The sequence below is a fragment of the Oxyura jamaicensis genome, chromosome 9, assembly GCF_011077185.1.
Source record: "Oxyura jamaicensis isolate SHBP4307 breed ruddy duck chromosome 9, BPBGC_Ojam_1.0, whole genome shotgun sequence".
Taxonomy (NCBI): domain Eukaryota; kingdom Metazoa; phylum Chordata; class Aves; order Anseriformes; family Anatidae; genus Oxyura; species Oxyura jamaicensis.
Genome location: NC_048901.1, coordinates 16,063,699 through 16,086,564, shown reverse-complemented (window position 1 = coordinate 16,086,564; position 22,866 = coordinate 16,063,699). Strand labels below are relative to the sequence as shown.

General features: G+C 43.6%; 1 protein-coding gene and 2 long non-coding RNA genes across 3 annotated transcripts in view; 1 reads left to right on the top strand and 2 right to left on the bottom strand.

Moving 5' to 3' along the window:
• Positions 1-22,866, top strand: part of PDE6D (phosphodiesterase 6D) — a 36,898-nt gene that overhangs the window by 13,178 nt on the left and 854 nt on the right. The window contains exons 2-4 of the mRNA XM_035334651.1: positions 15,392-15,480; positions 20,136-20,261; positions 21,132-21,237. Coding sequence (XP_035190542.1) covers positions 15,392-15,480; positions 20,136-20,261; positions 21,132-21,237 — 321 coding nt within the window. The remainder of the gene's footprint in view (positions 1-15,391; positions 15,481-20,135; positions 20,262-21,131; positions 21,238-22,866) is intronic.
• Positions 6,999-11,388, bottom strand: LOC118171496. Its single transcript, XR_004753241.1, has 3 exons — positions 11,293-11,388; positions 9,336-9,340; positions 6,999-7,160 (listed from the first exon to the last, which is right to left on the bottom strand). It is a non-coding gene; the product is annotated as an uncharacterized LOC118171496 (long non-coding RNA).
• Positions 14,225-19,657, bottom strand: LOC118171494. Its single transcript, XR_004753239.1, has 4 exons — positions 19,523-19,657; positions 18,855-18,935; positions 18,529-18,589; positions 14,225-14,374 (listed from the first exon to the last, which is right to left on the bottom strand). It is a non-coding gene; the product is annotated as an uncharacterized LOC118171494 (long non-coding RNA).

The window sequence follows — 22,866 nt, the reverse complement described above, 5'->3', positions numbered from 1 at the left end:
CAAGGGGAGTTTAGACAGACTCAGTAAGTGAATGCAAGAGAAATTCAGTGCTTGACCTTTTATTCTTACCTTCTCCAAGTGACAAGAAGAATCTCTCGAGTACTCCTGTTACCGTTGATTTTGGTGGTGTGAATGCCCACATATTTACAATTAGAATAAAACTCGGAAGCTCGTTTCCTGGAAGGCAGGAGCTATCAGACATAAGGACTGTAGGCTTTATTGATCTGATGGGGTTTTGGACAGCTGACCAAGAGCCTAAATGTTGGCCAGATAAAAATCTCTGAGCCCCTGAAGTCCTTTGCACAAATGAACTCTCCATCTTTTACAGACCTCTCTGAAATCAAGATGTGGTTCTGTGAAGACCGAACTACAGATTTTCCCTGAAAGGAGTTTTTACAAACAGCCTCGCTCAATGGTGATTTTTTCTTTGTTCTGTATAGCTGGATACCTTACTTGACGAGAACTCTGAATTCTCCCTTGGTGCAGGACCTGTTCTCAGCAATACGAGCTAAAGTATGCTGTTGAAGGCAGTTTTATTTCTGCTCTTTCTTGATTCCCTGGAAGATAAAGAGGCTAAGCATCATCAACTTTAACAGGAATATAAAAAGTCAAGGGCAGGACTTGACTGCTCTCTGTCCCTCATGCGGAAGAGACGACTGAATACAAAAGCTCTTGATATGAAATATGCCTACTTCTGTGTATCACACGTTCAGTTATGTAAGATTGCTGGTGTGCGATGACACCTGAGGGGTCTTTAAGTTACGGCTCTTGAAGACTTTTAGGGTAGCTGCTGTATTCCACAGTTGCTTGGATATCCGGAGTTAAGGGAGCCTGCCCTCCTGTGCGTAGAGGAGTGTTTTAAAGGCCAGCTTGAACAGGAATAATTCAGCATGCTAGTGGCCTCTTCTGTCTTTGGGCAGTTAACCAGAAGTAAGAAATCTTTCATATGTACAAAATCTGTATTCTTGCTGACCTGTGTCAGAGTCCTTGCTAATATGGGTCTAGATCTGACTTCCCACGTCATATTCACAATCTAATTTGCTCCTTTTTAATCCTTACATCTTACTGTCTGCTGCTGGTGTGTGGTTCTCATTGCCAAGGTGAATATTTTGGAATATCTAGGAGTCCAAAGCCAGGGAATCTGAGTCCAAGCAAAGTTGGGGACCTTTTTGTTCCATGTGGGAAGTGCCCACGGACAGCACCTTTCCCACAGGCTACATGGACAAGAGAGGAGCATGTTTCAAGAAGTCACAGAACTGTATGTATACCACACTCATTTACAGATCCGTGTAGTACCTTCTTCAAGAGAAGGTGAAGGCAAATCTGCCTGTCAGGGGTCTTAGGGTATAGAGAAGCAGGTCTTCATGCTAACGTTGTCAGTGCCATCTTTTAGAGATGAACCATCAAGTTAACAAACCTTTTTGTATCCAAACAAACTCACGGGTGCCAGGTGGATTGCAGGTTGATCCCACTTTCTCATCTGTTTCTATGGGGATGTAATCAGTGTCTGAATCATAAGGAAGATTGACCCAGCAGAGTAAATGTTCTTATAAGTCCCAGGGAGGCCTCACCAGACCTGATCCCATGCAGTTGACGTCTGAGCCTTTGTATTCACTGCCCTGGTTTCAGATTTGTTTGTGCTGCTTGCTACTGAGAGAAGAAAGTTAAGCAACCTTGATTAGGATTGCTTTGCCAATAAGATAATATTTATTCTGCATATGGTAGTTTTTATCAGCCATACAAATGCTTGTGGACACAGGGATGAGCTTCTGAAGAAAAAGTATCCCAACAGTATCTGGAGATGTGCATATGTGATCTAGTTTTTCTTGTAGATCTGAAAAAGTGCTTTAGTTTTTGTCTGGACAGGATGACTGAAGAGGCTTTCTTTATAACCAGTCACACAGAATAATCTTACTGTTGAAGCTGTTAGATTCTGAAATTTACAGTTAAGGAACTTTGGTATCTCAGGATTTCTGCAAGAGGCTTCTTAGATTGCTTTCCAAATCTGTTCTTCATAGGTGGAAGAATTGCTTCTTGTTCAGGCTTTCTTGTTTTAGTTTTAGCTCTAACAAGTAGAATCATTTTCTTATCAAATCCTTTTCTTAATGGGGTATGTCAATTTCTTGTATTATACCAAAAGTTCTACAGGAAGAAATGTTCCCACTGATATCTTAAATGAAGATTAAGTATAAAATTTGATATACAAATTATAGGTAACGGTAGGTTAACAATTATCCTGGAAGCTCAGGGGGTTTCAGAGTTAAAGCGTTGCTAATTCAACTAGAGTTTTGTTTAAAAAAAGCGTTCTGTTTTCAAGACCCATCTCCTTTAGGACACATTTAAAGTGTAAGTAAGTTGACAAATGATGCGAGTCTGCCACTTGACACACTTACTGCACCTTTTTTGTCACTGAGCTAAATTAGGATTGCAGAGATCCAGAGCTGAAATAAGCTCTCTTTAAGATTCAGAGTTTGAATGGCCAAGTCGCTTCGTTCAACAAAGAATTTTGCAGACTACTGCGGATTTTACCATCCAGATTGCCACTGTCTCACATGGTAATATGTTCCTCTATTGTGTGCTCTGTGGTAGAGAGAAGGGAGAAGGCTACTTTGTGCATCTGTGTGAGAACATTGTCATGGAAGGAACTGTACTTCTCTCACCAACAGTTCTCCACAGAACAGTGTTTCTGCAAGGGATGTCTAAGGGGCATAGAGTTCAGACTACAAGGACTCGTATCTCCTCCTTATTTTGCAGAATTTCAGCTGCTACAGGGTTGGGTTTTTTGTTTTATGGCTGTTGTGTTTTGTGCTTTTTTAATGAAGACTAAGCAAAAAGATTTCACTAAAGATGGTACATTTATTTAATCTGCGTGCAGTATTTTTTGCCAGCAGAGATTACAGTAAAATCCCTGAGTAAACGGTGTCCTGCTGAGAGAGGTAACCGAGCCGGCACCACTGCTTCCTTTGTGAACGCTTTAATCACCTCCTTCCATTTATGGCAGTACAGGAGGCTTTACAAACATGGATGGTTAGGTAGTACCTGCATCCGGAATGTGAACGGCGCCGTGCTGGTCTTTGATGTAGGCAGCAGTCCAAAGAGTAGCAGATAGTGCTGAACTGCTAGCTGTTCCCTTGGAAATGGAGTAAATAAAGGTTCCCTAAAGACAGGGAGCCCAGCTTAGTGGCTTGGAAGACAGGTACAAAAATCCAGAAGAATCTTTGCACCGTTGAGGATGGCAGCCGTGGTGAAAGAGGGGGTTTTGGAATTAGAGCTCTTGTGGATTAATAAGCGTAAGGGAGGCCTTTGTGCAAAATATTAATATAATAGCAGGCTCGTGTTCTGATTGCCTTATCAGGAGGTGCATCCTCAGTGGCATCTTTGTTTTGCAATGGAAGAAGATAGAAAATAAGCAATTAAAGCAGCCTTATTTAAATGTCAGGCTGTTCTGATGCCACACATCTGAGCATTCAGCTCTGCGGTTCTAGCCGTGATTGTTGGTTAGCTTTTCTATTAAAAAAAACATAATTTATTGCTGCTGCGTGTGCCTGCTTTGTAGTGTGGCCAGACTACTGACAAGAGATATCCTCCCTTTTTGTTTCAGCTGTGATCTTTTCTCTCTTCCTGTTTCTCATCCTCAAGCAGTTTCTCATGAATGTGGACATAAAAATGAGAGGTTAATTGCTTCCATTATGTTCTTGGGATCCTTGTTATTACCAATGAATCTTGGTAAGAGATACTACAAATTCTGGTACTGGTCAGTTCAAAAATAGATGGACTTTGCTCTGCTTATATATCAGTTGTCATCCTAGCAGTGAGCAGTGTATTCATGGAGCTTTATGAAAATGAAATATAACCCCTTTGTTCCCTCGCTTGCGTGTCTAAGTGCCAGCTAGGCACAATCAAGTCCCCCATTAAATTCATATCTTCCAGGAACATAAGACACCCCAGGAAAAATCTTTTATAGAGAGATAAAGAAATATATTTTCAAAAGGAAACACTGTGTGTTTATCCTGTAATACCTACTCATAACAGCAGTCCGGTATCACTGAAAGATTTCCATTATGCATTGAAACGTCAGCTCTTTATGGGAAACCAGCACAGATTTTGAGTTAAATCTCAAAGACTCTTGCTTTCTCGTTGTGTGTGTGTCTTGCTTAATCTCCCTGGCCAGTATAGGGGAAGTTGTGAGCTCCTCATTAAAGACGTCACACTGAGAAGATTGTCGTAGAGGAATAAATAGAACAAGTGTTGGGAAGCCAAGCAGCTCATCTTGGTTGAACTAAAATGCACTCCCCACAAACTGGCGGAATTCCCCAAGGCTTTGTTTCTCCCCACTTCAAGTAAGGTTCCATTACTCTTTTGCAGTGTATCTAGCTAGCTCATCTGAGGCTTGCCTCATTCTCCAAAGTGTTGTTTTACCTATTCCTGTAACTAAATAACCAATTTGTCTTACAAAAAGTTATTCCTCTGGTAGAGAGAGTAGACAAGGGCGGTGGCTCCTTCTGAGGAGGGAAGAAGGGAAGAAGAGGCTCAAAATCCCAGAATGATAGAATCGTTTGGCTTGGAAAAGACCTTCACCATCATCAAGTCCAACCATCAACTTGACTTACCGAGTCCCATACTGTCACAGGTGAGGTCCAGTAGGGAGCCTGAGCCTGTAAAAGTCCGACAGATCTGTGCTGGCTGTGTGCAGCGCTGTCTTGCTACCATTAGCCTGTACTCCTGGCCTAAGGTGCTGAGGCATGCAGTGGTAAAACACGGGAGGAGTCCTGGGAAGGGGCTGCCAGACCCATCCAGGCTGATTATCTCTGTCTGCGCGTCTGCTGTACGGTGGCAGTCTGCATCTGTGCTAATGGATCTGCGGTTTCTTTTTATAATTGGTCTGTGTGGAGCAATCTGATCTGGTAAGGCCAGCAAATGTTCAGATGGCCTCACAAATTGAGGAAATCCCATCAAGACAAATATACGTGGTTCTGCATGGGATTTTGTGAAAGAAAAAAATGACAGCCCTATGTTTAGGAGTCCAATTTCTGGCGGATGTCTAAGATTTTAAAGTTTTCCCACTAAAATGTCAAACTTTATGTGTTAATAGATGGTATAAAAATAATAAAACTATGAGTGAAAAAAGAGTTCCAAGTCCTTGCCCATTCCCAGCTGGATCTGGTGAGGCTGGAACTACTGGAAAATGTTTCAAGCAAAGTTATGTTAGGAAAAGCTTGCTACTGGAACATCTTGCCCTTTTTTCCAAGTATTGTATTCCGGGACTGCTCAGACCTTGTTCTGCTCTGGCCCCAGGAGACTCTGAAAAAAAAACCTAATGAAAAAAGAAAGCGAGATGCAACAGGGTGGGTGCTTCGCTGTGGTGGCTGCCTGCTTGCAGTCCAACCCTGGGAATCTTTATTGGATATGGAAACGGTCAGTCCCAAAATACAGTTCCATTACAATGCAGCGTGATGGAATATCTCAGTGTCACATGTCCATTCGTGGATCCTTGTACTAGAGCCGGTCGCGTGGCATTCGTTTTGGAAGCACTGCTCTGCCTAGTACAGAGAGTTTATTTGTAGTATTTTAACCCAGCAGCTTCAAGACTTGGCCTTTTCTCTGAAATTAGGGCTAGTGGCTCTACCACTGAACTGCCCGTGTTTCAAGGAGTCTGACACTGAGAGCGCTGACGGAAGTGAAGGTGATATCAGGCTGTTTGGACTCACTTTAAAATATATATATATGTTTATATTGGTTCAGCTCTTAAGAGCCCTTTGGATGGTAGTCTCTGAATGTCCTTCTGTACAAAATGGATGGTCACTTTGTACAAAAAAGTGTCTGTCTGTGCCAGAAACGAAGAGCCACAGTGCTCGTCCTAAAGCTGACCTTTAGATTAAGTGCTGACTGCATTTTGCAAAATGATTGCCGGAGTTCCTGGAGCTAGCAATGCTGAGGACAGTTTGAAGACATGAAAAAGTGATGTGTCTTCACTCGTTCACGGGGCTCCCTTTTACATCTAATGACATTTTGTGGAAGGAAGCCTTGTGTATAAAAACATGTTAGAAACTGCATCTCAGAGGCACCTCTGCTTTTTAGAGTGGAGATCATGTGTTCGTTTGGTTGGTTGTTTTCTACCTTAGCTGACTACTTGTCTTAAATGAACAGAGAAACAACCTGTGCTGTTAAACTTGAGCCATATTTGGACTTTGTTGAAGCACTTCGCTATGTCCGAGTTCAAAATATGCTTGAGGACCCGGAGTTAAAAAGGAAAAAGGAAAGGAAATAAAGCATTTTCACAGGAGCTCTGTTTGAATTAAAATGAACAAAGAAAGGAGCAAATACAGTATTTTCCCCCTGACTATCCTGTTTTATATTTCAGGTGTTTTCATGTTGTCTCAGTGATCAGGAATATTTCTGACAAGTTTCATAGGTTTGCTCGTTTTTCTAGCTAGAAGCATTCTACTGCTGTTGTCAGAGCTAACACATCTATTTTTTTGTCCTGCTTTAGTATGCCATTTTAGACACTAAAAAGTACTTCTAATTCTGTAACCAGTCATCTTTATTTCCTTCCTGCCCCCCCACTTCCATTAGCAATGCCTGGCAGTGACTCAGAGCTACCCTGCTTTCTAGTTAGGGTGAATGAGAAACCACCAAAAGCAAGAAAAACACGGAGTGAAGGGAACCACTGGCACCCGCTCTGCAGCAGGATCGCAGCAATCTGCTGCCGGGCAGTCTTTCCAAGCTGGAGTAAGACTTTCCATTAGCCACAGTTCCTGGCTGCCTAAGGAGAGAAGCAGTGTTGTCTGTTGAAGCAGGAGACTTGAAGCCAAACCCCTCCTGAGATCTCTTTCTTCTCTTACTGACTCCTGGTTCGGCCGTGGGCAAGTCTCCATGTTTACTTCCCAGTCTCTACTGGATGTAGTTACTCAAAAGCTAATTTGAGAAGATTAATTGAAGTTTTTGAAGCAATGGGAATTGTTTAAGCGGGTAGTCACATACCTGTAGTATATTGCCTGCCAGTGGACGTCCTGTCTTTCTAGTTCAGTTACAGGATTCATCGCCTGCCTGGGGTAGCCCAAGGTAAATGTGACGGTGTGAAGCTGCACAAACCAATGGCACAGTGAACGAGTTTGTACCGGAGAATGTCTCCCATCAGTTTCCAGCCTGCAGATCTGTTCCTAGAAATGCATGATATATTAGTACATCCAGTCAATAATGGAATTTTCTAAAATATATGAATCTGAGAAATCTGTGGATTAGCAGAAGTAGTCTTTTGGAACTCAATAGGCTGTTGTGCTAGAGAGCTCTCTAAGAAGAAATGAGGTAAAGGAGAAAAAAAAAATAATTAAACATCAACAGCTTGAAGTCACAACATAAGCACTGGCAGTTGGAAGTGATCTTGGCTTTTTGTGTTGTTGGTTGCTTATTTTATCAGGGGGGCACTTTCAGACCAAGATGTTGCTTGGAGTTCAGAGGACAGCTAAACCAAAGAGCAGGGGAACCTGCCGATGTTCAGCTCTGCCATTTTCAATAAACATCACTTCACTCAGTGAAGAAATTATTGCGGAGGGCTTTGAGGAATAAAGGACATTGACCAGCCACAAGCAGTGCTCTGTAAAACTGCCTTTCTCAAGCCTTTTAATTTTTTTCCACACTTTACACAAAGCTACAGGTCATTCAAGTGAAACTATGTGAAAACAGCGGCTAAGCGGCCATACGTGTCCCATTTAAGTATTTGGTTAAAGAAGTCTGTTCCTCTGCTCAAGACCTGCCCTGTGAGTATCAGGAAGTGTGAAGATCCTTTTAGACTACGACAGTGTTGCAAAAAATGGCACGAAATCAAACTGAGCTTTCCTTTATAAGCAAACTAATGTAATGCGTATTTTGAAAAAAAAAAAATAATAATAATGATATAAAATAAAGCAGCATATAAGGGTCAAAATACCTCATTCCATTAAAGCTAATTTCGCTGAGTGACTGTCACGACATCCTGTGTTTGAGCTGTGTACAGAACAATGGGCCACAAGGGTTTGCAGGGAGGTGAATCCCTCTGGGGGCTTCTGGTTACAACCTCATCTGTGAGAATGAAGTTATCCACCAGAGCCCCTTGGTAGGTTATTGCCATGAAATTCCCTCCAGTTCACTTATTGCTGAGAACCTTGAAATATTATCATAATAGTTCGGCTGTGTTGAAAAGATTGAATGTTCTGAAGTGGTTAAGATGAAATGAAGTTGTTTCAGTCGCTGGATCGCTTCGTAGCATTCCCTCGCGAGAAGGAAAATTGGGTGATGTGCTGAAATTAAAGAGCGGGCAGACCAAATCTCACACTCGTTCTTCCAAATTGTTTTGGAACAACTTAATTTTAAGCATTCTGGATAAAAATCTCTAGCCAGGCAGGTTTGAATCCGAGGGATGTTCTTTTAATTGCCTCTCCTCTCATGTTCCTCCTCGGGGTGGCTTCTCAAGCCGCCCTGCGTGCTGCCACACCTTGCTGCAGAGGTGGGCATCTGCAGTAAGGTGGTCCCAGTGTTTTATGTTATAATCGCATTTTCAGTTTCCCTTGTGTATGCAGTCTCTCCCGGCTACATTCAGGTTTGTTCCTTCTGTTGAGCTACAAGCAAGCCACTTTAAAATTGCATTCTGATAAAGCCCTATGGATTTTAAAGGTCACATTCTTTTCTCGGATGAATACATCATTCCCATTGATTCACCTGCTGTTTCTGCAAACTCAGAGTATTACTGATGACATTAATTATGTTAATATTCAGAGGTTTCTTAGCATGAGCTCAAGCTTTTCTAACATGCTAATTTTTAAGACCCATTTAAAATGCGGGAAAGGTGGGGAGGAGCTGAGTGTCAACGCGCTGGAAGAAAGAAAATAATTTTCTTTGTGCAATTCGTGCTTCTGAGATGGTCCTGCAAACAATGCTGAGTGTTTCAGGTTATTGATTGTTTTACTACCTAGGATGTAAAGCAATCTCCAGGTGTGATCTCATGTTATTTTTCCTGCTGAGGCATTGCTATAAAGGAATTCTGTCAAACCTGTTCAGAGAAGCCAAAGGAAAGCCTAAAAAACATAGGTAGCAGAAAGCAGCATAAAACCACTGCATTGCCTCAGCTCACTTTTAGGTTGGCACTGTTTGGTTCTCAGAACCATCTTAACATCTGTTTTGAGAGGAAACGAAACTTACCTTTTTGGCTTCATCTCCTTATGCCTGTAACCCTTTACTTCAAAACGAACATCCGTCTGATTCTTGCTCTTTTGGTTTGAGGGGGAGGAAAGGTCAGTGAAATGGAAACCTGGCTTAGTTTGCAATATTTCAAACTAAAGAAACAAACCACATTCTGCCACCGTGCCTGCCCATGCTGGACATTTATCCTCAGAGTTCAGGAGCTCTCTGCGTTGTTTTCGTAAGAGCACATGAATGTTTTCAGACAGTAAATCGACAAGAGTGAAAAATTAGATGGAAACTAACTGAAAGCAAACTCAGTGCCTCATTATGCTTCACGATGTCACTGGGATGCTATGGAGCAGAGATGTCTGTTAATTGTCCATTCTGATGAAAACAGTGAATAATAATTGTCCTACCCAAACTGAATTGTTTGTAAGGCACAGATGTTAAACTGGATAATGTGCATAACATTTTTATTGGCAAAAGTCGGACGTGATTGTACTGAGTGAAATGGCTTCTGGATGTCTCCAGTTCGATCAGCATCTCGTTGCAGCTGATCTGACTGCAAATGGACCTCTGTTGCATTTTTCTTTTAGATATTTATGGTGTGCCACAACGTGAGCACTGCTAAGATAATAGATACAAAGAGGTTCAAGCAGAAAATACTTTGAGGGTGGGGACAGAGCCCATCTTCAGAAATACTACCCAAGGTGTAAGGTCTTTGTCAAGTTCTCACAGGAAGAACGTGACGTGCACTAATGAACGCTGTAGCTTAACAACAGGGCCAACCTTACTGCATAGCAGAATTAATTGGAGGTCTACTTAATATAATATAACGTAGCAGTATCAGCTTCTGCCCTATTAGCATAATGTTCCATTAAAATTGATGTAAGGTTGACATGGTATTGAGTAATGCGTGTGACTGTCTTTCCAGGTATGGGCCAAGCACAGCTTAATCCAGGACTGCCCGATGTTAGATGACAATATGCTTTGGTGATAGAAGATCCATGGGACAGCATCTGCAAGCAAAGACGCAGGGGGGAATCCTGCAAAAAGAGTAGCTTAGAACAAAGTATACGAGGTTTATAGCACTGTGTTGATTTTTTTGCTGCGATGCTGTAACTGTTAAGTGTATTCCTCTGATAACATAATTTGCTGGCCGATGACTTCGCTGGTTGCTGAAGATTTTTGCTGCATTTTGCCATGTGGTTCACATGAATCCGTGGATCTCCCTGGCTTCTGTTGCACAGCAATTTGTTCTGTGCAGGAGACTTTAGAAGCAGCCTGTTGCACAGTGAGTACTGGAGTGGCGGGAGTGCTTTGAAGGGATAATTGGCTTCCTTCCATCTGAGGATTTAATGGAGCACCTTTCCAGTCCTCAGCACCTCCCATCTTTTGGAGAAGCACAGTAACCCATATCTCGTGCGTCACTCCAGGGAAGTTGGTTTATAATAGCAGAGTTTTCAACAGTACCTGCTCCTGAGAGCTGTCATAGCGCTCTGGCTGACTAATCTGGAAGAGAGAGGATTATGCTGCTGCCTGAAAGCAGGAGAAGGTGACTGTTCTATACCCAAAGGCTTCAGCAATGTTTAAGGAATAGCCTCCAGTTTGTGAGTTTGTTTAGCTACTTCTCTTAATAGACAGAATGGATGGGCACCCATTCCGTTCCCTCAGATACGACTTCATACAGAATTTCTTAGCCTCAGGAGAAAAGACTCCTGTTCTCTTCCCACATTGCCAACATTTACACTTGGGCTTTATTACACAGCAAAGACAGCAGTGTTTCTTCTGTGGGTAAGCAGGGCAAGTTTAGGGCTCGATTCAACAGCGTACATGTGCACATGCTTAAATGTAAGCACACAATTAGGAGTTCTGTGGGAGAGGGATTTGGGAGTTGTAATAAAAAGTGAGATTAGAGATTGGGAAGATTAGAGGACGAAGGGCAGGAGTGGAGTAGGAGCATAAGGCTCTCTGGGTGGTCTACTTTGTAATCCCGTCGTTTGGTAGTTTTTTGCATAACTTATTTTGGTCCTTACTCCTGAAACCTCTGAGAAAAAAATGGGATTCTTCTGCAAAAATACACGTCCGATAAAAATGCAGCCCCTAAGGGCTGACCCCTATTTCCTTGTATCATACTTTAAAGTACCACGCTCACCCACGTCATGAGGGCCTGGTTGTGTCCGCTTTGCAGGAGAACCTGAAACCAGGAGTGGGCAGTGCAGAAGAGTTGGGCAGTTCGGATCAGGAGCTTTTCTGGGTGTGCTACAAAGACGTGAGTCTGAATTATCCAGGGCTTCCAGCTCTACCTTCTCTTTATCATTTATCCTGTAGGTGAATTCTTGTTTCCAGGTGATTGTTGAGATCCTGTTTGCGCCTGACATGTAGAGAACTGTTCTTAAAGCTGCATTTCTTATACAAAAAAAAAAAAAGAAAAAAAAAGGTTGGCAAAGATGATGAAAGACCTTCCCATCCAGGAGTGGTTAGGAACATTAGGCTTGCTTTTATTACGAGAGATAATAGTGCAGCAGTTCTTAAGGCTTTGAAAAGGTGTAGACAGCAAGGAACAAAATGAAAAATAGACCAGTTTTTAATGGAAGAAATGACACCCACTGTTCGCTGCAGCCATTCAGATATTCCAAAAGTGCTAAACATCACAGCATACAAATAACAGTCAGGGAGACTGGGGAGAACTTTAACTCCGTCGTACTTTAATGATTAATTTCGCTTGTACTCATCCTCTTCCTTCAAGGTTACTCTTAATTACCAGTGTGGTAATACATGGGAATGTTTTGCAATGCTAAACCATTTAAAGATAGGTATGTGTGTTTTGATTTGTTTGAAGGAAATGATGGCTGTGACAGATACAAAAAAGAAAGAATTTCTGGTCTGAGATCAGAGGCATTCAGGACAACAAAACTGGGATTCAGGAATGCACAAACCGTTTCACTTCATCAGGCTAGGCAAAGTAGGTCTGCGAGGAAGCTAATTCATGTCATGTATATAAAGCAAGTCAAATTCCAGCTACTACAAAGCTTTTACGTAAGACTTTGCTGACCCAATAGGTGGTGGAATATAAATAGATCAACAGTACACCCTTCCTTCTGCTGTTCTACCTAATCCTTCCTTGCCTTCAGGATTGAAGAGTATTTGATCTATTGAGTCTTAAATCAGACGTTCTTTCCTACAAAAAATCCCCCAAAAGCCAGGAGAATGAAAATTTAATGGTGGGAGAGCGTTCTTGTGATTTTAGAATGAGAAGCAGAATTAGGAATATACAGTTGTGCTTTTTTTATTACTATATATTCACTTCACAAAGCTGTAGCTGCGCGGCCCTCTGCTTGCTCTCCGTAGCTACCCCTGCCAGGAGACTTGGCGTGAGCCTCTCAAAAAGAGTAATTGCGTTAAACCTGCATTAATTTGCTTTCTCCTTTTCAGTAATACTTAAAATGCCCTCTTCATCCTGCCTGCAGGTCTCCGCTGCTGCTCAGAAGATGGAGCACTTTTTATTTTTAGTAACAATATCTCTCACGCTGGGATGGAAGAATCTTAAACCAATTAAACACATTAGAAGATAACAGTGTGTGTGGGTTTGGTTCAAGATCTCCATTTTCTTCACTCTGGGGTATGTCCTCGTACCAGCCTTTCTGTCCAAGATGACAGAAATAGTGTGATAAGCTGCTAACTAGGTAAGCAGTACAGCTGCTGCCTTGTCAGGTATTCTCTTGCCAAAAAAATCACTTGTGATGGGTTTTGCCTTTTTGTAAAATTCCATTGCAGTTAAGTTTTATAAGCGAGCTCAGTTTTGACTTAGGAAATTGTTTCCAGCCGTCTATTTCTTTTTAAAGATTTCCTTTTAAGAGCGAATCTCTTGAACTTGAAGTGCTTCTTCCGGTAGAAGAGGATTGTGTGTGTTTGAGATTTGATGATTTGTTCTTCCCTTTTAATAATTCTTGGTTATAGGGAAAAAACAACAACAACAACAACAACAACAACAACTTGTGAACTGGCTAGAGGATTCTGATCCCTTAGAATATATCTGGATGCACATATTTTAGCTCCATGTTTGTGCTCCGAATAGCAGGTGGATTTGGGTTGCTGACCCGCGTGCCCTCACCAGCAGGGATACAGTCCTCAGCTCTTTATTTATTTTTGATCTTTCATTTGCCGGTCACAATTCAAAGCATGGCGCAGGCGATCTTGCCTGGATTTACTCTTACCGGGGACCGTCTGCTGCTCCGTTTGGCACCACGCAGCCTACGGCCAGACCTGGGAGCTCATAACCCAAACTAACAGCGACAGTGAGCAAATAGCCAGGATACTTCTGAAGGGGCTCATTTTTTAAAGGTAATAGAGGTTTTTGGTAATCAAGTGCCCAATTTGCTGAATTACTGTACTGCTAATAGTGAAGAGTGTTTGCATCGCAGGGTCTTGTGAAGATAAATGAACTCGTCGGCGAGATGCTCAGATTGTCTCATTTGTTATTTTTCTCTCGTACGTGGCATTTGATAGATTGCACGCTGCTTTCTATGCAAATAGCTTCGCCCTGGCTAGTTTTTGTGTTTGTCTGTGGGAAGATGTATCTAAAAACGGAGGGGTTTTGACGTTTTAAATTACAGTTGGGGCGGTTCCATCCTGCAGGTTGTGTTGGCTGGGGACTTCAATTTTTCCAGCCAGAACCACATGAAGTGCCCAGCCCAGCTGCAGGTTCTTTTTGCTGTGCTGCTGCTCGTTTTCTCTCTCTGTCTTGCTGCCTTCAGCCCCCATCTCCTTTGCTTTGGTACTTGTGGAGATTTTTCAACTTTCAAGCTTTCTGCCAGGAGATGGAGGTGGCATATGGGGCTCCCTGGGGATGATGCTTTCTGCCTTCTCCCCTGTCCTTTCTGGGCTAATCCCGGATCGATTAGTAGATAGTATGTGTTTTAGAACAGGTCTGGAAGGACACGAGCAGCCTGTGCCATGCTCCTTTTTCCCACACGAGTCGTTCCTACGCCGTGAAAGCTGTTAGGCTGTGCCTGCCCTGTGCACACCCCTCTACCTTTCTCCTCCTTGCCCTTTTGGTGGGACATGGAAAGTCTGGCCAACCTTCAGGAAGGGCAAGGTTCTTCACACCTTTTCTGAAGCAGCCGTCTTCCCTTCCCTCCTCCACGCAGAGAATTTTAAAACAAATGCTACCCTGTAACCCAAAATTTGCTGAAGCATCTGTTTCTTCCCTGGAGTTCTGGAAAAAATTTGATCAATGTCAAGAGTCTGCCTGGAAACTGCGTATGCTAGAGAATGAATTCACTATGCATAGCTCACAGCTCCTATTTATACCTCTGTCGAGGTCCATGTTGTCCTCATCTGTTCCTCTGCCTTCCCAGCCAGCTCCTTGCGCAGTTGCCCTCTCTCCTTTTCCCAGATAGTTCCTGGTACCTCGTCCGATGCAGCGATGAGCTGCAGAGCACGAGGCTGCGACGGGGCCTCGGAGTGACTCAAGGCTCTATCCTGCTCAGAAGGGCACTGGACAGGCGTGCAGGCTGCTTATTCTGACATGTAAATATCTGAGTTATGTCACGGGAGAGGTTTTTCAAGGGTAGGCTTAAGGTTATCACTAATTGTCCCTTGAAAAATGTATTTCATAGTCGTCTATAACCTTAATGACCAGTTCACTAATTCACTGACCTGGGCTTCCTGGAGGCTGGCGCAGCCCCACTTGCTGAGAGTGAAACGAGAATGTCTCTGCACTTAGTGCTCAGCAGCTGAAGAATCTCTTGTGAGTGGCTGTTACCAGGTCAGCAGCCGCAGAACAACCCTTGGTGTCAATATTTGAAAGTCAAAAAAATAAGCGTGAGCGGGTATTGTTCTTTTTTCAAATGTTGTACAGGAAGCACTTCTTTCTCTAGCCGGAGAAGAACATCTGTTCGTGTGGAATTATGTTACTGTTAGCAGTGGTCTTGCTTCTCCGCAGCACAGTGACATTGTCTTTATCCTGCAGAAGCGCCGAAAAATGATAAATGAGGTTAACAAGCTTCAGTCCAAGTGAGAACCGAATCTGTGACTATACAGCTCTCATTGCATTAATTCTGGTCAAGGGTTGGTTTGTTCATTTATTTCCTCCACGTCTTTTCTCCCTGGCCTCCTGAGAATTGGAAAACATTCCTGAAACTAGCAGCCAATTTTAGGGCTTCAGAAAGAATACTAGGCACGGCGTTTCGGAACGTGGATACCTTGTTTTCCTTAATTGCTTCCCAATCAGAAACTGGATGAATCTTCGAGATGCAGAAACGGGGAAAATCCTCTGGCAAGGAACAGAAGATCTGTCTGTACCTGGAGTGGAGCATGAAGGTACGGTGTGGCCTTGCTGTGCACCTGGGGGCTGGGCCGTGCTGCACATCTGGGTCACCAGAGCTGCTGGCGTACCCGTGTTTGGAGGACACGTCCTGGCTCTGACTTCAGTCCCGCAGCAGCTTCCAGCACAATCACCCGGGGCTGTGTGGGGAAGGGTGGGGATGGATCAGTGTCTGGCAAAGGGGACGCATTGAACAGTGCGAGGCTGGGAGCTCAGCTGGGCAGGGAATGAGCAGCTGGCCTTTGCTAGGTCAGGTGTTGGTTGCAAAATTAGCAGTAGAAGAAGACACGGGCTTTTCTCCGTGTAACGGAGTAGAGTTTGGTCAAAGTACAGGTCCAGTGGAGAACCAGCAAGGAAGAAACATACGCGGTTTCTGCCTTTTCTGGCCACAACTGACCTAATACTCTGCACTAAGTTTGCCCTCTGCTTTAAAATGGCATAAATGTTGCATTTGCTCTGCTGTCTCCTGTGATTGCTAGGGCAGCCTGTTGCCCTGTCATTTCTGCCCTTGCCGAGCAGCAGAGGACTCCACTGTCCCTTACACATCCCCTTTGTGACAAAGCACTGTGAAGGTAATGTCCCTTGCCAAGAGCCTGGCTTTGGCTCTGTGAAGAGTCTGACCTCACCGAATTAATTTGAAGTCTTTCCTATTAAGTGAGTGTCATGCAGCTGATCTCCAGCAAGTGGAGTCTACTTGATCATTTAATTGTGATGGTGGCATCGACACATCTTTGGTTAAACATCAAGGAATAAGTTCTGGCTTGCAGTCCTAGTTAATTCTAGGACCAGTAGTAGGTTGCCTCAGCTTAAAGGGGGGACCTGATGCCAGGAATGGAGGAGGCAAGTTAGAGCTAGGGGAAGGCCAAGCCACGACTCAGTGGTTAGTAACAGCATTTTCCAAGCTTTGTCTCCTTCAGCCTTGCTAACCCGTACTCCCAATGTCGTGCCACTGCTAACAGCAAACAGTTCTGTCAGTAGGAAACAGGCCTCAACGGATACTTCCTCACAGCCACCATCCAAGGTTCCTATATCAAAGAAAAACATTCCAGCACTTTCGATACAACTGTAGTGAAACAATTGAGATACAACTTCCAAAAGAAATGAGGTAATTGATCAGTGTAATGCTAAATTTCTTGAACTGTGGGCTAGCGATGCTTTGCCTTCTTGAAATAATTGTACAGTGTTTGGCATGCTACAGCACCTGACAGCACACCCAGGAGATACGAGGAATCAAACTTTCAAAAGCAGAAGGAAATCAGCCAAAAACATTCCCATCCTTCCCGGATTTTGTGCTGCAAAAGCTTCACTTGGACACGTGGCTAGTCTTTGAAGCCTCTTCTCTCTGTCTCAGCAGACTGGCACCGCCCTGGTTCAGCGTAAGCCACAGGACGGTGTGCTTTGGGGCAGAGCGGGCAGCTGGAGCTGTGCTCATGTGTTGTGCTGCCCCCCATCTCCTGCCGGCTTTCTCACTTTGGCAAGTCAGATGAGCCTCACCACGTCTCAGTTTTCCTCACATATAAAACAGGAACACTCACCTCCATCAGAGGAGCTTGGGGAATTAATTAAAGCATATTCTGGCATGAGATTAATGCCCATCGTACAAGGAATTGTTCAGACCTTATCTGGTGTGCAGTCATCCATCTAAAAGATGGATGATTGTAAACTTGAGCAGGTGCAGAGAAGAGCTGTTAGGTAAAGCCACTGAAAAAAATTAAGGGTGGGAGGATGGTCCTCCTTTGGAAAAGAGAGGGAAAAAAGCCATTCTTGTATAGCTTAGCAAGGAAAGAAGGCTGGGACGGCTAGATTATTGTCAATAAATGTGCTAGGAAAGGAGAGATGTCCAGCAAAGAAGGATAATCTGACCTTGAATTAGAAGGTGTGGGGAAATGAGATTCTGTTGGAGTCTTGCAACAGAAACAGTGAGGGCAAACAGTCAGGATAATTGCTTTAAAGTGGAGGCCATGTATGTCTCCAAGCCACTGTACAGTACTGGTACGTGCGTGTGATCTGTGGCCTTCAGGGCAAATCATGGCAAGCGATCAAATCTATAGCAGAGTGAATAAATTCTATTTAATTTTAAAGTGATTTATATTTAAGTACAAAATTATTTTTAAAACTAACTCTTAAATTTCAAATCATGATGCTCTGTTAACACCCAAACTTTCTGCTTAGATTAAATTAAAAAAAATAATAATGTGGAATTAGATTGCTGCTGAGGTTTTAGCGTTAAACCACTGTCACCACCTGAGTACCTGAAACTGGAATTTACCAACAAGCTAAATCAGCTTTTGATAGCAGGAGATTTTCCATAGTTAGGAGTATTTCCCAGTTAGCTCAATTCAGTGACAGTGCGTTCAGCACTGGCGGGCAATCTGGGAGATGGGAAACAGCAAAGTTTCTTATCTTCCAGTACATAAACAAAGCGAGGTGTTAGCGGCTGACATCCAGCACTTGTGGAGTCCCCAGAGCTGTTGCCAGTCCCCACAGTCCCTTTCATTCAAGAAATGCAAACAATCCTTTCATTGTCTAAGAAAAGATGTGGTTTTAAGTACAAAGTATGTTTGGATGAATTAGCTTTGTTTTTCTTTTTCTTTTTCTTTTCCTCTTTCTTTTCCTCTTTCTTTTCCTCTTTCTCTTTCTCTTTCTCTTTCTCTTTCTCTTTCTCTTTCTCTTTCTCTTTCTCTTTCTTTCTCTTTCTCTTTCTCTTTCTCTTTCTCTTTCTCTTTCTCTTTCTCTTTCTCTTTCTCTTTCTTTTAACATATCCCGAATATGTCCCATAGTTTTATCAAACTATGTGAAAGTGTAACAATACTGATGGTTTAATTGAATTTCAGTTTCTGACTAACCGCTGTTTGGCCCCAAATGAGTTGTTTAGTAAATAAGAAATGTGTCACCCATCACTTTCTTACAGAGTTAAGTGTCAGAAATAAGAACCTGAATTAGTATGTTAGCCATATAAAAGCTTTACTAAACGAGCAGGTGTAATAAATATATCCTCTGGTTAAAAATAACAGGAGTACAGTTAGGACAAAGTCTGTGCTTACCTGCATTTTGGTGCGTTTTGATGGTCCTAGCTGATGAGAATCAAACTTCTTTCTCTTCTACCTTTTTAACAGAAAAGAAGAGGTACAAAAGTAAAACGTGTTTAAAATACATAAATGAAAACTCTCAGCTTGGTGGTATAAATATCAATTAAAATCTCCTAGATCGAGGCTTTAAAGACAACACAGTCCTACTTTTATTAAAAGTAACCTTTTATTTTGCAGTTTTACAATATTAAAGCAAACCTTCCCAGCAGTTTGTCTTGGGGATGAAAGAAATGTAATTACTAAATTGCAGAATAGTTTTAACAAGTCATTTTACACTTAACTGCAACGGGATGTTTGTTCACAGCAGGCTGGGGTCTGTACTTGTGAGGGCAGTACAGGGTGGTGCCATGCAGATTTCCGGGCTGAAAAAAAAAAAAGACTAAAAATAATTAGAGCGCTTTACATTTAAAACTCTTCTCTTGCACTTTTAACTTTCCTTTTTATTTATTTATTTTTATTTTGGCAAACCATGGACTGCGTACGTCTCCATGGGACAGGACAGTAGCTTGCATTCCCTTGCCCTCCAGCTCTCTAGATGGCTCTCACAGCAAGAGACTGCTTTACATTAGGTGGCTACGCCAGGGGTTTGGAAGACTCCTACTTTTATTAAACAGCAGCCTGCTGTCTGCTCATGGACATTTTGATAGCTGTTCCATTTAGGACTAGTCTGGCACATCAAGCACGTACCAGCTGTGTTCCCTCCCCTCTTTATTTTTAAGAAATTGACGTGAAGCATTTTGTAGTACTCAGGAAGGATTATGTACAATCACACCACCTAAGTATGACAGGCTTGGGAGATTTTTAGTGTACTGCTTCCCCCCACCCCCTGCCTTATTCTTCTGATTTGGACCTTTCAGTGTACGAATCTGTGCTGCAAGCTGCCCCTTCTCTCACTCCTTCACCCCTAAAAAAAGCCGTATGAAGTATGTAACAGGTACGGTTGTCTCACCTGTTGCAAGAGCCCAGCTGTCTCGGATTGCCTCTCTCGAACCGTGCAGTTTGCTGCTGGCTTTTCTGCCTGTGTGAGGCTCAAGGGTCAGGGAAGAGGCGTTCTGTGTCCTTCTGCAGGATGATGTCCCAGAGCTACGAGGGATGGCTGAAACAGTGCTGCTGGGCTGAGAAACAGCCGCCTGTGCTTTGCTGGGGATGCACAGTCTGAAAGGGAAGAAGTGAGGACTAACATGCCTGTGTACAAGCAGCCCTTTGGCTGCATGTGACCTTCAGCAGGTTCCCTACAGTAAAAATTTAAGTTGCATCTCAGGATTTTGACTTGAAGAACTGTGTTTTTTGTAATAGGAAGTTAAGAACTAGCACTTTGAGAAATCAGTGTTGTATCCCTGGTTCTGTCACCAGTTTCACGCCTGGCTCTGGGCGTTCCTGGCTTGGATTTCACACCTGCAAATGTGAAAACAAAGTAGGGAGAGTCCTTTGTGCTTGCTTTTCTCCTACTACTATGATCTTGTACTGCACTAATCGCTATTTCAAAGTGTTCTCTAATAGCACCTGAAGCAGCTGGCTTTGTTTTATTGTGTCCAAATAACGCTTGTTTATCTGTTTGACAGCTCGAGTTCCTAAAAAAATCCTGAAATGCAAAGCAGTGTCTCGGGAGTTAAACTTTTCCTCAGCAGAACAAATGGAAAAATTCCGACTGGAACAGAAAGTTTATTTCAAAGGGCAGTGTCTAGAAGGTAGGCATCTGCTCGGCGTGCGGCCCTGCTGCAGCGCAGGGAGCGAACCCCAGCGTGGCGGGGATTAAAGGAACTAAAACGGGTTGAACGCAGTCATTTTAATTTTTCAGAGTGGCGCTGAAGCACTCATCTTGTCAGGACTAATGGGCCGCAGCATTAGGGATAGCATTTCATAAGTGTATTAACACTTTGTTATGTAAGCAAAAAATCTGGGTAATCATGCCTCAGGGCATAAATCCACCGCAGGCTGCCTGAGGCTAGGAAACGGGTTATTTCAGTGTCACACATCGCGGGGGTTCACGCATCTTCCTCGGAAGCACCTTGTGCTGGCCTCTGCCAGGCTGGAGGCTGGACTAAAAGAGCCTCTGGTTTGCTCTGGTCGCAGCCGTGCCACCAGGTGTTGCCTGCGTGGCTCCACGCAGCACGTCTCATCTCCCTGGCTGCGGTATTACTCCTAATCTGGGGGAAGGAGGGGCAGATAAACATTGAGCTCCTCGTCTTTGGGGCAACCAGTTGGACGCTTCGTCTGAACTGGATCCGCAGGATGTCTGCAAGAGGGGGAACGTGATTTCCCTGTTCCCAGTGAGGTGAGATGGAGTTTCCATTGAATGCTAAGGAAGTGGCATGAGTTTATCGTTTCCATCAGCTAACACAGAAAGGGAGTATCTGCATTAAGAGGAGGGCAGGGTTCAGTGCATTTTAAGTTGTAATGTAAAATGAAAATTTACAAAGCAATGTAAATGTAAAGGGTTGGCAGCACAGTAAGCCAGTTTAGGGAGTTCCCCAGCCTGTCGGGTGAAAAGCAAAGGGACCATTTGTGGATTATTTTGTTTCTTCTTTCAAATGCCTCTGAATCTTTTTACTTTGCAGAATGGTTCTTTGAATTTGGTTTTGTGATTCCTAACTCCACAAACACTTGGCAGTCCTTGATAGAGGCAGCACCTGAATCACAGATGATGCCAGCTAACGTTTTAACGTGAGTGCCTTGGGCTTACGGAATCTGAGAGCAGGCAAAGGAAAAGCAGTGCATGACATTTCCTTGGGGGCCACAGTGGGAATGAAGAGAGGGAGCTGCTACCAACTCTGAGTCACCCTCACTGCTACTAGCTTCTGAGAGATAAAAGGGGCGAAGCCAACCTCATTACCTGCTTTCCCATAGGTCCAATTTGCATTAATATAGCAATAAAAGTTTGGAGAGACTGGAACTGATCCTTTATTAGAGCTGCTTTATTTTTTTAAAAAGTGATCTGTGAAAGGATTTAAAAATGCTTTGCAACTGAGTGCCCCTTGCATCCAAATGGGCAAACAAAAATCGATGTCTGGACCACTTTCAAGTCCAGCTATTGATGACTGAATCTTGTCCAAGGTGGGGGTTTTTCAGGCAGTATATCACCCATGGGAGCTCCTCAACTGTTTGTTCCATCACTGTACCATTTTGTCAAGCTTTGTGTCCTTACGTTTGAGTATAAACTATGCATTTAGCCATGTGGAGTTGCATCTGAGGATAAAATACCCTTAACAGGTAGGAAACAGTCATTTTACAGTAATCCATAACGGGATTCACACACTCCTCTCATAAACACCTAGTCCTGGCCGCAGTTTGCACGTTGACTTTGGAGCGTTCCTCTAGGCCTTGGGTCAGAATAACGCGTGCTGGGCACTGCTCTGGCTGGGAACAGCAAGGCACGAGCTTTGGTGAGGTGAGGGAAAAGTGAGATGAAGGAAAAGTGAGATGAAGGAAAAAGCTCCTTGACGGAAGCCCCTGGGAAGCTGTAATCACGGACAAAAGGCCACCCTCCCTGCTGTGGCTGATGCGGTGCTAGATGGGTGCTGGCACGCACGCAAGGAGCATGTTGCCAGCAGAGACAGAAGGGGACGGGAATCCCTGTGCCAACACGAGGCAGACAGAGAGCAGCTAGTCTCACCACAAGGTCACCGTGTCCTCTGGAAGACCTCCTTCTCCAGCGTTTTCCCTCTTGTTCCATCTGGAGGAAAGCCAGTGGTGTAGAGAAAGCACTGGGATGGGAAACGCTGTCACTGATTTCTACTCACAGCACGTTTCAAAGAGATAGCGGGCTCGGAAGAAAGTACTGGTGGTAGGCACGTGCTCCCTGACACAAGCTGCTCAAGGATCTTGTAGGTGTCACACATCCTTGGCTCCCAGTTCAGGAACCAGAGTAAAGAAAAGACATCTGGCAGTTGGTACTGACCGTCTCAGGAAATCAGGTCATTTTTCTGGACTGGGAGTCGTTGGAGTCCAGGTCTCAAATGACGCTGAGGATTTTCTGCTGTCCCGCTCCTTCCCTGGAGTCAGTCCACTTGCAGTGGGCAGTGTCTCTCCTATTGGAGCCTTCTTAAAGTCATTCTTGAGGAGAATCCCTAGCCCAAAGAAATCCCAGGGGGTTTTGTGACCCAAAGAACAATTTCTCACCTTTGTCTGAATCTCAAAGCCAGCAAGTTGACTCACCAGAGCTTTTTGTCACACCCAAATCTGCATTTCCATTGCAGCTTGCATAAAATACGCCGGTACGTTTGTATTAAAGCACTTCCTGAGGGAAATGCAGCCGGCATGCTACTGAGCCCAGAAAGGGGATGGCAGCGTAGG